The following is a 15,203-nucleotide window of genomic DNA, read 5'->3' on the forward strand; positions in this document are numbered from 1 at the left end:
AAGAAAAGAACATTTAATTTAAAAAGGCAATACCAATTACAGAATAGAAATACTTTCGGTTTTAAATGTGCCTTCTAGGATACATTACTCCAATGTAATTTTTCCAGTGCTTTTAAAATGGTAGCTCTGCATTATCCTGGTCTCCTTGAACCAGAATAATGGCTGTTTATGGCAAAATTGCATAAAATCCTAGATCTTTATAAAGCTTTCATCAAGTGAAGGTATTGTTGAGATTTTCCACGATGCAGCAAACATATGGTCAACCTGTCACTTTAAATTAGGTTGGAGAAAGAGCATGAGCAATTCTTTATTGCCTTGATCTTCCTGTATTAAAGATAAATGTTAACGTATAGTGTATATTATTCTAATTATTCAGCATGCTCATTATAGTTCCCATTAATAATGGATGTGGTTTTACTGCAGTGATAATTCTTTGTTCCCTTCCTGTATTAACTATTAAGGTTTGAACAGTGCAAGAATTACATAGTCTGGATCGAGAGTATTTCTTAGGCAAAAGGAAGGAACCCTTCATTCAGAGATGCAGCAAAAGCTCCTGCTGAAGGAAGGAAGGGAGTCAATTTTTGACAGTCATCTCTTCCCTCTGTAGTCCCCCATATCACACCTCCCATATTCCTTCAAGTCTCTGCAGCAGCTTTTCCAAGGAGCATAGAAGGCTCCAGGGGGAAGGAGAAATGGATGAAAATCTTTCCCAGCAAGAGCATGCCATTATTATGGATCCATGTCATCCTTATTCTGTGCACTGGAGAAGATTTATGTCGGGAATGGAAAACTTAAAAGATCCAGGGGAAATTTTTCTACCCTGTGGAACTGCAACCCACAGGCTACACTCTGCAGGCCCTAGGGCACAGACTGCCGTTCTGGGGCAAAAAACTATTAGGGAAGCCTAAATTGGCCAACTGCCCCTTGTTCTGTCACTTCAGGCTTCCTTAGAAGTTCGCCACTAAGATCAGCAACAATGTTTTTGCCACCATTGCTGATTTCAAAAGTTAGAGGGGACAGTGATAGCTGCATGCAGCTTGAGCACAGCCCATCCCTGAATTCAGTCACTACTAGGATGACAAATTTTAATCACTGACATTACACTGATACAGAAAACAAACTAACAAACATACTGTTTAGGTCCTACAAGGAAGCTCAGATACTAAGATCTGAAGCTCCTGCACTTTTGCCAGCCATGAATCATTCTGAAAGATTTCTTGTGAATCTATTATAAATTTCAATCATATGTATGTGCATACAATTTCTTGTAACTGCAAGACAGCCCACTTTGTGTTGCTCACTTGCATCCCCTTTGCCAGCCATGAGACAGGATTGCCTTTGAAGGACATGGGATTCCCCAGTGCCCATCGTTTATACTGTGGCCTGTGTCCTACTCCACTCACTCCTTTCTTTAGGAGGATACTGCTGCCTGTTAACTGGTGGCAGAGGTAAGTAGCGGCTGTAGTGGCCTACTTTTAAAAGGAGCCATTCAGCCCCTGACATGACACATTAAGACATATGGCCCGGGAATCACTGCACTGAATGAATATGTCAGTTTTAAGCCTATGCTCAACCCATTCATACACAGAAATGAATGACAGAGCTTAGTGAATATCACTTATATATCTACTGCAAGTGAAATAATGCAGACTCCACTCATTTATTGATGGAAAGAAGGAACGTACAAAGTTTATAGTGGAGGTAAACTTTCACTGTAACATACTAACAGCTGCTTAGTTTCTGAGGTCAAACTGCCTCTCCAAGTATGCAGTTTTATTTACCTGAACAGGAAAATTACTTTCCATAAGAATATTGATGCACACCACTGTACGAGAGAAATAGAAGACAATATGCAAATAACAGAGCTTTCAACTAAAATCAGATTGGGTTGTTTGGCCTTTGCTTATGTCAGCTTGAAAATAAACTTAGCAAAGACTGCAGAAGTAAATAAATAAATTTATAAAAGCAGTAAATAAATCAATGTTGTACAGATATCCTTGCGTACCTGGTGAGGATAGGCATCCCCTGACCCCATTGGCTTTTTATTCTGATCAAAGATAATCCACAACTGGCTGTCAAATTCCGATTCATATAACAGTTCACACAGCAAGGGGCAACTTGGAGTTACTTCTCCACTCTTAGGCTGAAGAAAAGTGAGAATGTTTTAAGGGTGTTCAATAATTTTAAAGCCTTTTTAATACACAGATAGCTTAGGATTAAGTCTATATTTTAGCACATAGCAGCACTTAATCAAATCTATGTATTACTCGCCTATCAGTGAATTAAATTCAGAACTTTTACTGGTGTAAGCAGATTAAAGTTATACCTAGATATTATATTATGGGATATTCTTTCTTTGGGAACTTCAGTTGAACAATTCAAACTTACTTGATGGAAGTTGTATGTCAAAATCATCTCATATAATTGTCGATTATTTGGCAAAACATCTCGGGATCCTAATGGTTTTATTTTAGCACTCAGAGGTCTGTAATTCAGTAATACAATGGTATGCATTAAGAAATGATTCAGGTTTCAATTTTAACACAAAATGCAGAAAACATTACTTTAGATCAATTTTCTGGGGGAAAAAACTCATATAAAGTGGCCACTGTAAATTACATAAAATACAATAAAAATAAAGTTTGAAAGTCTAAAAATACTATCAGATAGCAACATAAAAATAATTTCAAAGCAAGCAACAAGAAATAAAACCTTAAAAAGAAATAGGAGTTTTAAAGGTATACTGTAAAGTCTGTTGAAAAAAAAAAAGAACAGTTTCTAAACGAGGCCTAAATATGAAGAATAAGGGAGACTGGCAGACCACCAAGGGGAAGAGTTCTACAACAAAAAGGCATTTTTCTGATACATTCCTGACCAATATGCCATACTAAGTAGGACTTCTGAACTTTTATTTGTGTGTTTCATTTCTATACCACCCAACACCTTCATTTTTATGTAGATAATAATACACAAAAACACAAACTAAAAATACAATAAAAGGCTGTATAGAATGTCTCCATAATCTTCAATTCATCTGTCATTGTGAGACATAACCTGCTCCCAGAACAGTTTAAACAGACCTGAGAACTTTATAGGGAACTAATAAAATGGGAGTGAAAGTGGATAAATATAACATGTTATACAATTACTGCATCACTTAATCTAGATAGTTGACAATGTGGTTTCCAATGCCAAACAAGTTACCGCATCTGCCTTAATGCAAAACGTATGTTGAAAGGTAAAGTTGAACTATCCACTGTTGAACTCTCATAATGTACTACTTCTAGATAATGATAGAATACAAACGGCTTTTCAAATAAATACTGCAAGTAAACATGTATGCATTTGTTGACTAAAATATTTTGGCAGTTTGTAAGAGGATCAATTCCTTATACAGCTATGAAAAATACATTTATATAAAAACTCATGGCAAAATTGTAAGCCATCCTGAGGCTTTTTGCAACAGGACTGTGTATATTTTAAATAAATAAAATAAATAAAGGAAGACACAAGGTACATTTCCTTTTTGTTTTTATTTATTTTCATATTTCACCTGAAGAAGAGCTGTGTCGTAGGAACTTATGAATCTTAACAAGGAGACTGACACTCAGATGACCTGGGTTCTAGTCTCCACTCATCCATGCAGTGAACTGGATAACTTTGGGCCAGTCACAGAGTCTCAGGCTAACCTACGTCACAGGCTTGTTGTTGTGGGGATAAAACCGAGAGTAGGAAGAGAATAATGTAAACCACTTTAGGTTCATAAGAAAAAAGGGGGATCTATCAAATAAATAAACAAACAGTGCTATTATTTTCTCTAATCCAGTGAATTTTATTCATGCAGCTGCCTGGTTTTTGATTTGACTGTACCTTAGTGTTTGAACCCAGCTTTTGAGATTAATGCAAGGAGAAATGTCTTCATATTTTAGTGCTGACTGAACATCAAAGCGTGCTATGCCTTCTGATGCATGCTAAAAGGAAAAACAGGTGTTTGTTATTATCAGCTTTGTAGTTCTAGCAGTGTATGTGCATATATATACATGGAAAATGCATTTTAGATTAATATTTTAAAAATGAGTACATTTCATTAGATATTAACTAATTAGTATGCTTTAAAAAGTTTAAATGTGAAATGGCATATGCTTTTTTACATTTCATATAGTAAGTGTGTAAGGAACCAATATTCTGAACTGTTGACTTCAGAACAGGTCTTTAGTTTTTTTGTCTTTAATATCAACAAGAATAAAAGGGGTAGGAATAAGATGCAAGAAAAAGAAAAGCCATTTATATTCCTTTATGAATAGGAGCTGATAATACTCATTCAGCCTACATAAAAGTTTGAGGAGGAGAAAGGTCAGTTTGATGGTCAGACTGATTCAACCTACATCAGTCAAACACATGTTGACTCAAGCACAAGGTGCAAAAAAAGTTTTCGAGAACAGTCCTTAATTGCCTGTTTAATACAGCAACAGAACAAGCTTCCACACTAAAGTGATGGAGATGCCTTTGCAGGCCTAAGACAACAGGTATGCTGCACCAAAACAGGAAGTTGGACCTGCTAACATCTTTAAATTCCTTCAGTGCACAGAATGTCTACATTGACTGCATAACTGTATATCAGAAAACCATGTATCTCCAAGTCATCTATTCTATTCTATTCTATTCTATTCTATTCTATTCTATTCTATTCTATTCTTCATTCATTCATTCAGGAAGCTTCAATGTCGACCCATTCACTGAAGCCTCGGGGCGGCTCACAACAATAAATAAACATAATATAAAAACAATATAATTTGAGACAACCTGGCCAGAAATATAAAATAAATAAATATTAACAATTAAAATGACATTTAAATAAAAAGGTCTTTGCCTGGCGCCGAAAAACAAATAACGACGGTGCCAGACGGACCTCTCTGGGGAGCACATTCCATAGGTTGGGCGCCACTGCGGAGAAAGTCCTCCTCTGAGTACTTACCCTCCTAATATCCTTCATGGAGGGTTCCCAGAGAAGGGCCTCTCCTGCAGATCTCAAGGGGCAGGCGGGCAGGCATATATGGATGTAAGCACTCCTTCAGGTAACCAGGACCCAAGCTGTTAAGGGCTTTATAGGTCATATCTAAAGGAACGCTTGCGTCCATATATGCCCTCCCGCCCCTTGAGATCTGTGACCAAGGCAGATTCAGTACTGTACCCGGGTCTGAAGCCGGACTGAAATGGGTCCAGATAATCAGTTTCATCCAAGAGTGCTTGGAGTTGTCCCGCCACCACCCACTCCAACCCCTTGCCCAGAAACGGATGTTGGCTACTGGTCTATAATTAGTGTCCATCTCTGGATCCAGTGACGCCTTCTTCAGGACCGGTCGGACTACCGCCTCCTTTAAAGGGGCAGGTACCCGGCCCTCCCTCAGAGAGGTGTTAACCGCTTTTGGCAAGATTTACCAAAACATAATAAAAGGCATCAAATGATACTCACAATGTTTAATGGAGAAGGGGAGCACACTATACCATGGAATGAAATGCTGTAGTCAATGCTGACATCACTGAGGCTTGCCCACCAACGAGCAATGCAGAATTCAATTGTTCTTCCACCCTTTGTGTGGGAGGGAGAAAGGTTGTGATTTATACATAGGTTCTCACATTCCATTAACTCACCCTGTCTCCAAAAGTCAAGGAAATCAGTCAAGCTGCTTAAATGGCACATAATAGTGGGTGGGTTCACGTGATCTCCTTGCCCTGTTGTTTTATCTATGTACTGTGAGTAAAATGCCCCTGTGCCTAACAGATAATCAGGCACAGCAGCAATCGGGTTCTCCACTCTGTCATCCCACTGGTATCCCACAGGAGATTGTGGGAACACTGAGCGGAGCACAGATGACTTCACTTCCCCACTCCCATGTTCCTGCCAATGCTAGGAGGGCGGGATTCCTTGTGCAAACCCAGTCACTCCTGAACTACCAACTTTGGTCTATGTGTTTTATAATATATAATGTTTACCTTTCTAATTAAGAATAGAAATACTAAAAAAGCTGTTAAGCAAATAAGTGCTATATAATGAGGAATGATGGCATTGACGTTTTTGTTTTAGTATGCTGAAACAGTCTGCTAAATTTTAATTCAAGTAGCTACAAAGGTAATTACCATATTGAATCATTGAATCAATAAACCAAAATCATCTGCAGAAAAAGATAACTTGCACTAAAGCCACTGTTTTGGACATGGTAAGCTTTCAAGTGAAGCAAGAATGAAGAAGTGTTTTATCAAACTCAAGAGCTGTTTAACCTATTGTGCCAAAGCTAATACACAAGAAAGCCTTTGCTAAACATTGACCCACAGTCTCATACCCGAAATCAGAATGTGAATCATCAGCACAACCAGCACAGGAAATCTCCCATGAGTGCACCTGAAGTTTAACGGGATGTGCATGAGCGACAGTTATACTTTTGTGCAAGCTTCAGTCATATTTAAACCAGCTACAGTCGATGGCTTCAGAATGAACCCAAGAGGGTTTCATTAGTTTCAGCAGAGCTATTGTTTTATGCAAAGATGCACCTCACATATTCCCTCCTGCATCTGCTTCTCACTGTGCAGAGTCAACATTGCAGAGAAAAAGAAGAATATACCTGAGCCTACAATTGGCACAATCAGTGCCCACCAAATCCAGTTTCAATCCTGGTATATTTAAATAAACCTGAAGTAATGAATATGCAGTATTCTAAATCTTGGCAAGAACATTGTTTTATATTATAACACTAAACCAACCATTTTATGAATCTGAGAGTCTCTGCATGAGTAACAGAGCTCATTTTTTAAAAAAAGATACTGCCTTATAGGCCTTATTTTGTTTTATCTACCCAATCAACCTGTGTGGCAGGTCATGATTGTTATTCACATTATTCAAATAGGACACTAAAGGTAAAAGGAAGAATGAACCCACAGCCATCTGAACATTGAAGGTCCAAGTCCAATGTGAGAGATACTCTGGAAATCATACTTGCTTTCAACTATTATATCCCTGTATGCAGTAACACTTAGCTCTTTCGATTTTGGACTTACTAAGACCGGAAATGCTTCAGTAATGGATCCTTTTTCTGGAATCGAAGAGAATTTGTAGAACTCATGACTTCGGTATGCTTTTTGCTTTACTAACTGAACCGCATGGAGAACGAACTTGGCAGTTACATCAGATGATGATGAGCACACTGTTACTTCTAGGTAAGAGAAAAGGGTGCTGCTTCAGTTCTAGTGCATGCATCCAAGGAGTAAGCCAAAGTCCAGGAGAAAGAATTATAACTACTGGCAAGTCTGCTTTAGAAAATAATGCATGATAATCCCCTTGATAATGGCTATACTGATCATCCATAAAAGTTAAATGCAAGTATCAAATAGACACCAAATTAATGAACTCCACTTTTAATCTAGACACTCAAAGTGACATGCAGCTATAGAAAATACCGCACAGATCTTAAACTGTTCAAGAACTGTTTACCAATAAACATTCATCAAGTTCTTCTAGTGAGTTCCCAATTTGCTATATTACTTGACTTACCAGCCCATGTTGCTCCCGAAGGAACTTCAACGAAGTGTCTTTGGACTTGACCAGGTTTAAAATGAACATCAGTAAATTTAAGATCATAGTGTGAAGCTTCATCTATCCTGTAAACATAATCACAGTGTTTTACAAAATGCAGAATGCACATGTATGGAAAGAAAGACTAAATATTTATTTTACAAAACATCCAGCATACAGGTTGGAATGTGCATGCTATTTTAAAGATATCCAAAATGATCAGTTCCTGTAACTGGTTTAAAGAGGTTTAAATGGCTACAGGAATACCCTTGACCAAGAAACAGAGATCTTTCAATAATGCTAACTTCTGACACCTTTCCAAAGATGCCATGGAATTTCTTTCTTGAAGCCCTGGTCTCCTCAAAATATATGTGTTCTTATGTTCTTAATATGAAACAAGAATAACTCAAAGATGTATACAACAGTGATCCTCAAGTTCTAGAAGCATCCCACAAATATGTTTGTCCATAGTTGGAACTTGATTGTCCACTGGTACAATTCAACAAAAGCCTCCTTTTTTTTACTCCTGTTACAGATTTATATGGAATTGTCTTACTCTGAGGTGAGTTATTCCCATTTCACAGATGAGAATTTTTGTAGTCTCCCAGTGTGCTCAAACCAGGGCTTAAAACTTATTTATCCAAGCCCAGCTCTCTAGCCCGGGGACCACACTGGTTCGGACTCTTGTACTGTGACTTTTGCAATACACAAAAAGGCTTGAGTTGGATTTGAATTCTGCCCACCATTCAGTGCTGGGGCTTCATACAGATAAGCAGAGATAGAGGCCAGATATACCAATCAAGATTGCTTAGAAAGGTTTCACATTAAAAAGCAAGCAGTAAAAACTCATTTACCTTGCTGGTATAACAACAGTTACTGGAACTCTAAACAAAGGACCTGCATTAGGCATTGATATTTCATAACCACACACCTAGAAAATTGAATGCAATAAAATTAGCCACCATGTTTTAACAGCTTGTTTCCTTACCCAAGCTTCATCTGGCAGATGATCAAACAAAATAGCGCTTGTCTTCTGAATGTCTGGGTTGTTTATTATCCCCCTACTTGATCCTGTGTACCAAATGCCTCTGTACTACATACTGGTATGCAGAATGGCTTTTTAAAACCACTCTTGACTGTCCATTCTGTTGCTTCACATAACAAACCATGTAGAACTCACAATTCTGATGTAATGTGTAGAAACCAGAATTCAGAACCCCACAAACCACAAGCTCTTTTTCTGGGTTGTTCCTGCTTAACGAAGCATAATTTGTGAAGACAGCTGGTTTTGCAAAATGTGACAATCTAGAATTTAAGAACCCATATCATAGGTTAGCATTATGTGCAAATTCACTCATCTCTTCCTTAATGCACTTTTTAAATTATTTCCTGTTGATCTCATTTGTGGAAAGCTCAAGGAATCAACTCCTTCCAGCCCTACCTCTACACACATCACTTCGAAATGGCTGAAAGTTACAGACAATTATATCAGGCACTGCTGTATTGTGGTTCTTACCAGATCTAATTTTAATAGAATGGGAAGGACATAGCTCCCATTGAAGACTGTAAGACTGGACTGTCCTATCTGTAATACCTAGATAACTTTTAGAAAGCTGGGGATGAAGCCCACACCGGTTTGAAAAGAAAAACACTCTAACACTAAAGAGGTCAGAAGACCATACCTCTGTATAGTGAACTCCTTCCCGTAGGCCACGTGGATCCACACGAATGTTAATGTGCCTGCACTGATTCATGAGCTCCAGATGAGTAGGGCACTGAACCCAGCATGCATTTGAAGTCAGTGCTAAATGAAGCTGGAGGGATATCCTGTCACTATTTTCTGAAACAATGTGCAAATACAGAATTTTGTTCCATCAGTTCATATCCTAAAGACTGTTTTAAGTAGAACAGAAAACAACAGTGTTCCTTTAAATTCCACAATACATTTTTCTAATGTTTTATGGTCCATACCCATTATATACCCCTTAAAATAATGGGTCCATACCCACCCACACCCCTTAATACAAGCAGCTCCTTTCCTACCTGTATTTTCAGGAAAGAATGGTTCTATGCCAACTCCATGGTCCGAAGGTGCAGCTACCTGAACAGGTTCCCTGAGGTAGATTCCACGGTTGTTGCCACAGGTAACAGTAAAACCGATGTTGTTTGCAAAGGATGAATTCTGAGTGAGGTAGTCATAGGCTTTATCAACCTGTAGAAGAAAATAAACAAAAATTAACTCTAAAATGTGGAAATATAATTCCATTCATGTCCATGTCTGTAACTGAAAATATTGCAGAACTGGCCTGCCTGAGCTGCTGTTCAACAGTAGCAGAACCAGCTATGCATATTTTAATATTTTTGATGCCAACAGTATATATGCAAATTTTAGCAATGCCTTAAGGCATATTGTATATTATAACATACTTAAGCAAGAAACAATACTTAACAATTCGAGCACAAGACAAAAATTACTTGCAATCTCTAACTGGGAACAGCTTTTGGCATGACTGGAGGACACTAGGGCCAAGCCATTCACTACTGCTGCAACTCTTGGAATGAACCCTCTTGGAAACTCATTCAGTAATCACAGAGTTTTAGAAGGGGCTGAAGACTTCCTTGTAGAAGGGATTAGACTGGCACTACAGTGGTTGTTTTAACTGCAGTGATTTTACCCTCTGCTCCTGTTTCACTGATTCTTTCAAGAGCAGTTAAAGTTTCAGCTGTTTTATTCCAATTTTATTTTTGTTTTTAATTGTGTTTTAAAAGTAGGGTATACATATAAAAAAATAGTCAAACCACTTGACATGAAATAGAACTTAAAGGGTTTTGTGCAATCTGTGCCAAGTAGCATAAGACATATAGTAAAACTACACAGTGTAATTCTATCAGAAGTACATCAGAAGTGAGTCCCACTGTGATTGTGCAGAATTGTTCCCATTTCAGCATGCATAGGACTGCATCCCATAGAAAAGAAACCCTGAAATAGCAACATGGAAACTCAGAATATGGGAGCTACTGAATCCCCATAAGATAATAGAAGCTATGTAACAGTCAAGCCACTACAGCAAAGGGACATGATACAATGTACACCCAGCAACTTTTCTTGCCTCCAGCACAGCTTGAATCAAGCAATTTGTTTTTGGACAAAGCAGCAGCAAACGTCAAATAATGGAGAACAGGAGCGATAGAATAGCTGTCCTAAGAGACTAGTAACAAAAATTGTTTCTTTGAGAAATAGTATATAATTACCTGAATAACACCATGTCCTTGTGCAAATACATGTATGTTTTCCACCTTCACTGCAGTATTTTCTAGTGCTCTCCTCACTGAATGTACAGTGTAACACACACCATTAGCTTTAAGTCCTGTAACACAAGCCCATGGATAGAAATCAGATAAATTGTTGCATTCAAATTACTGATTTCTTCCTGCAAGTACCACTTGTTTTAAAGGAGTGGGGTTCCACATTACCTGACAATACTAAAGCAATGCCACCACATGCATTAGGTGAAGACATGGATGTGCCATTCATGAGCTGTGTCCCTCGTAAGGTCCAGTTTGGAACAGATGCAATAGCACCTCCAGGTGCACTAATGCTCACCCCCAGTGCTCCATCCGTACTGAAAGACAGAAGCATGGTCAATGTGGCAACAATTCACCTTTTGCCTCCTAAGCTATGCCACTTTCTTTCCTAGAGTTATGCAGAAATGGCATCATGCAAGATTCCCTTCTACCTAACTGCCAGAAGGGCATCACCTTTAAGTGGCCCAGTAGTTGGGAAATGCATGAAACCTAATCCACCCATGTCTCACCAATTCACACAGATAAGCACCTACCAAATCATGACTTAAATAATAAATAAATAAACAAGCAAGCAAGCAAGCAAGCCACCCAGAGAGCCTCTGACTCTGGGGGTGGCGTACAAATTAAATAATATAAATAAATAATATTTATTTAAATTAAATAAATCTATGATGTGCACATAAGCGCATGTTAACTGGGTAATCTATGTTGCCCTGCCAAGATTAGGATTAGGAGAAATTATTACTTGCTTCTCTCAGACTTCTGATCAGATGCACAAGTGTGGCCAAAGCTCATCACTAATTGGATATTGCATACAACTGACTTCTTTCATAGTGGCACATACGGAGCTACCACGGATTTTCAAGCCGCAAAATCATCTGCTCTGACTGACAGAGGCCTTCTCTAGCTCCTGCTTAATGAGACTCTTTTAACTGGCAATCCTGCATCCAGGGCAACATGCTTTTATTGTGCCACTGAACTTCTGTCCCTATGAACTGGCAGGAGGAAATGACTTGCCAAGATATTGCTCACATAGTAAGTTTCTACATGGTAAAATGCTGACTGTACTTAGCAATTGCTTAAAATGATTAAAATTTCTTTCATCCTACTGTTGCTTCCCCTGGATTATCTCCATTTCTAGCACTTTCCTGTAAAGCCAATCAGGATCTATTCATATTGCTTACTAGACTTATTAAAATAAATCTGAAACAGGAAAAAAGAACTCAGTCTTGCACCTGCCAAATTAATCACATGGGTTTCTGGGTTTTGTTAGTTATTCCGCTCATGGTTAGGGATCATGAGTTCAGTTTCTCAGTTTTCTAATCTTAAATTCATTTTGTCCCATTTCCACATCAGTTTATGCTTTTAAAAAGTTCACAATATTATACAGCTAATCAATTGATTAAAATCAACTCTTCCAAATTAGAAGGATCCATGTTAGATCTTATTTTTAAATACAAAAATAAAAATATTATTTAAAAAGTAGAAAATCCTTTCCTTAGAAATTTATTTTAAATCGGAAACAAGTATAAGGAACATTTATGCCATCAACCTCACCATTATGCTCAATTTCCAAATTACAAGAGTTTATTATCTATTATTAACTTTCCACAATCAGGAAATGTTTCTATTTCTTATTTTCTGAAATGTTAAATGGATAATACAAACAACATGATGGAACTCATATGAGCTCATGAATCATTTACCTAGGCCCTCGAGATGACCAAGTATACTGATTTGCAGGTAGTTTCTCTCGCAGCGAGTATTCAGCGACCATCATATCAGGTGATACATATGCACCAACACCTGTAAAATTATATGGCATGAGTTTGAACTATTACCTGCTACAGCTGGTTCTCAAAACATCCTTAATTATTTAAATCAGTTATGCTCATGTTCAATAGTTCTGATCTCAGGGTAGGCATTCTGGTGCCCTCTAGTTATTTTGGATTACAACTTCATTCAGGCCCAGCCAGCAGGTCCAGTGATGAAGAATTATGGAATTTTAGTCCAACATGTCAGAATGGAACCAGACTGCTTACCCCGTGATTTTGAAAATGCAAGACACTGGATATAAAGCATTTTATCTCCTTATGCCTGAATATCAGACTGCTGAAAAAGTAAAGGGAACACACACTACGCTAAGAAGTACTGATCAATTAATAACCTGTTTGACATAAGCACTTCTGAGGCTTCTCTTCAGGCTGGTCCATCTGTTCAATTGTGCCATTTACATCCGAGATAGACATAAATCTGAAGAACACAGAAGCTAATATTTTGAGAACACCCCATTCTTGCAGAAAAGGATGCAGCCAGAATCTCTACAAGCTACTTGGACATTCTTCTTCTCCTATAATGCTAGGATCTAGGGTCAACCAATGAAGCTGAATGGTGGAAGATTTAGGGCAGTTAAAAGGAAAAAATTCACACAGTGTATAGTGAACTGTGGAATAATTACACCACAGAGTGTTGCCAACTGCTGCCAACCTGAATTGCTTTAAAAAAAATTAGACAAATATGAATTCGTGGAGGATAGAAGCTATCAGCTATCTACTAGCCCTGATGACTATACATTATTTCCAGGATCAGAGGCAGTTTACCTCTGAATGTGAATTGCTGCAGAACATTAGCAGCAAGGTGCTTATTATATTTAAATTCTGTTTATGGGATTCCAGATTCCATTAGGCAGATGGCTGGCCACAGTCAACAGAATACTGGACTAGACCAGGCTTTGCTCTGATGTATCAGGACTATTCTTATATTTTATGACTTACAAAAAACCTAACATGGGAATGACTTCAAGAGGTCTGCCCCAGACATTTCTTTCATAGTGGGGTGGTGGTGGTGAGGGCAGTCTTTTGTTTGGTAGTACACAGTATTATTCATTCCAAACACAGTATTGTTCTAAATGCCCAGTTAAGATATTTCATGCTATTCCATGTTCTTAAGATGCTTTAGAGGCTAGCAGATCAGCTATTAACAGTTTGGGGGTCTAGATTTTTGCCAGATTTTACTGCCTAATTTTATTAGAACTATATAAAGCAACAATTTAGAATCATCTGAATAAAAATACTAATGTCCTGAAATCACCTGGCCCCAACAAAATACCAATTCCAGCAATAACCTGTTCACCTGCTCCATGGCACAATGCAAGTTTGATGACAATGATAGTTCTGACAAACAAACTGATCAGCACAATTGGCTTACAAGTTACAGACTACTTACAAAACAGTCATATGCTCCCTGGGTCAATATCCTGGAGACCATAGACTTGGGATTCCTGCTTTTGTGGCAAGACACTCCTACAACCACCGGAGGGAAAATCTAACCCTACCCCATCACCTTCTCAGCTGCTCTAGGAAGCACTGTGCTTTGTTGCACAGCTGCACCTGAGGGCAGGAAGGCTATCAAAAGGAGAAACCAGGATCTGTAGGATCCGATGGTCAGCCCAGCACCTATCCCACTCCATCACCAGTAAGTGACCTAAACAGGCTCAGAAGTCAGTCTATCAGATTCTTCATTTCAGGAAGGAAAAAGAGATGCAATTGCCTCCATCCTCCACTCACTGTACCTGGAATACCCAATCCCATATTTATTCCTGATGGATATTTTGCACTTCAAAACAGAAACAGTGCGAGTCAGAAGGGGTTTCCCGGGCCATCTAGGACCACCCCCGGCTCCAGCTGGCTCCACACATTATCCAGCATGTGCTTGTCCAATTTTGTCTTGAACACTCACTGATGGGGCATCCTGACATCCAACCTGAAACCCAGTTCCTTGAGCTTTGCCCCACTGGACCGCATGCTTTCCTCTACCACAGGGCAAAACAGGTCATAACCCTCTATGATGTGACACCTCTTCACACCTGTATGTCGCTATTAAGATCCCTCGGACTCTCCTCTTCTCCAAGCTGAAAAGCCCCAGTTCCCTCAATCTCATCTCATATGGCATTCCCCCAATCCGTCTTGTGATCCTGCGCTGAACTGATTCCAACCTTGCTATGTCCCTCTTGTGGACACACCAGAGTCTTAGAGAGTAGTACCAGCCCCTCTCTCAATCTGGAAGCCATGCCTCTAGGTATATATCCAAGGCTGATGTTTGACTTCTTAACCACTGCATCACACTGCTGGCTCATGTTTAGCCTGCAATCAAAAAGTACCCCAAGATTTCCTTCACAAGTGCTGTTCTCCAGCCACCTGTCATCCATGCTGTACCGATGGCATCTATTCCTGAGTCCCAAGGGAAAGATCTTGCACTTATCTGCACTGAACACCATCCTGTTTTCCCCTGTCCACTTCAACAGCCTGTCCAGATCCTTTTGGATCTGGAG

At 38.9% G+C, this 15,203-nt stretch overlaps 1 protein-coding gene across 2 annotated transcripts in view; it reads right to left on the bottom strand.

Moving 5' to 3' along the window:
* Positions 1–15,203, bottom strand: part of TPP2 (tripeptidyl peptidase 2) — a 44,638-nt gene that overhangs the window by 14,156 nt on the left and 15,279 nt on the right. For both annotated transcript variants that reach the window (XM_044428197.1, XM_044428196.1), the window contains exons 10-21: positions 12,580–12,679; positions 11,042–11,190; positions 10,820–10,935; positions 9,611–9,779; positions 9,250–9,407; positions 8,422–8,498; positions 7,547–7,653; positions 7,054–7,208; positions 5,474–5,590; positions 3,871–3,971; positions 2,389–2,485; positions 2,006–2,143 (exon numbers count right to left, since the gene is read on the bottom strand). In XM_044428197.1, coding sequence (XP_044284132.1) covers positions 2,006–2,143; positions 2,389–2,485; positions 3,871–3,971; positions 5,474–5,590; positions 7,054–7,208; positions 7,547–7,653; positions 8,422–8,498; positions 9,250–9,407; positions 9,611–9,779; positions 10,820–10,935; positions 11,042–11,190; positions 12,580–12,679 — 1,484 coding nt within the window. The remainder of the gene's footprint in view (positions 1–2,005; positions 2,144–2,388; positions 2,486–3,870; positions 3,972–5,473; positions 5,591–7,053; positions 7,209–7,546; positions 7,654–8,421; positions 8,499–9,249; positions 9,408–9,610; positions 9,780–10,819; positions 10,936–11,041; positions 11,191–12,579; positions 12,680–15,203) is intronic.

Source organism: Varanus komodoensis, unplaced genomic scaffold (genome assembly GCF_004798865.1).
Source record: "Varanus komodoensis strain SLA01 unplaced genomic scaffold, ASM479886v1 scaffold2, whole genome shotgun sequence".
In the NCBI taxonomy this organism is placed as follows: Eukaryota; Metazoa; Chordata; class Lepidosauria; order Squamata; family Varanidae; genus Varanus; species Varanus komodoensis.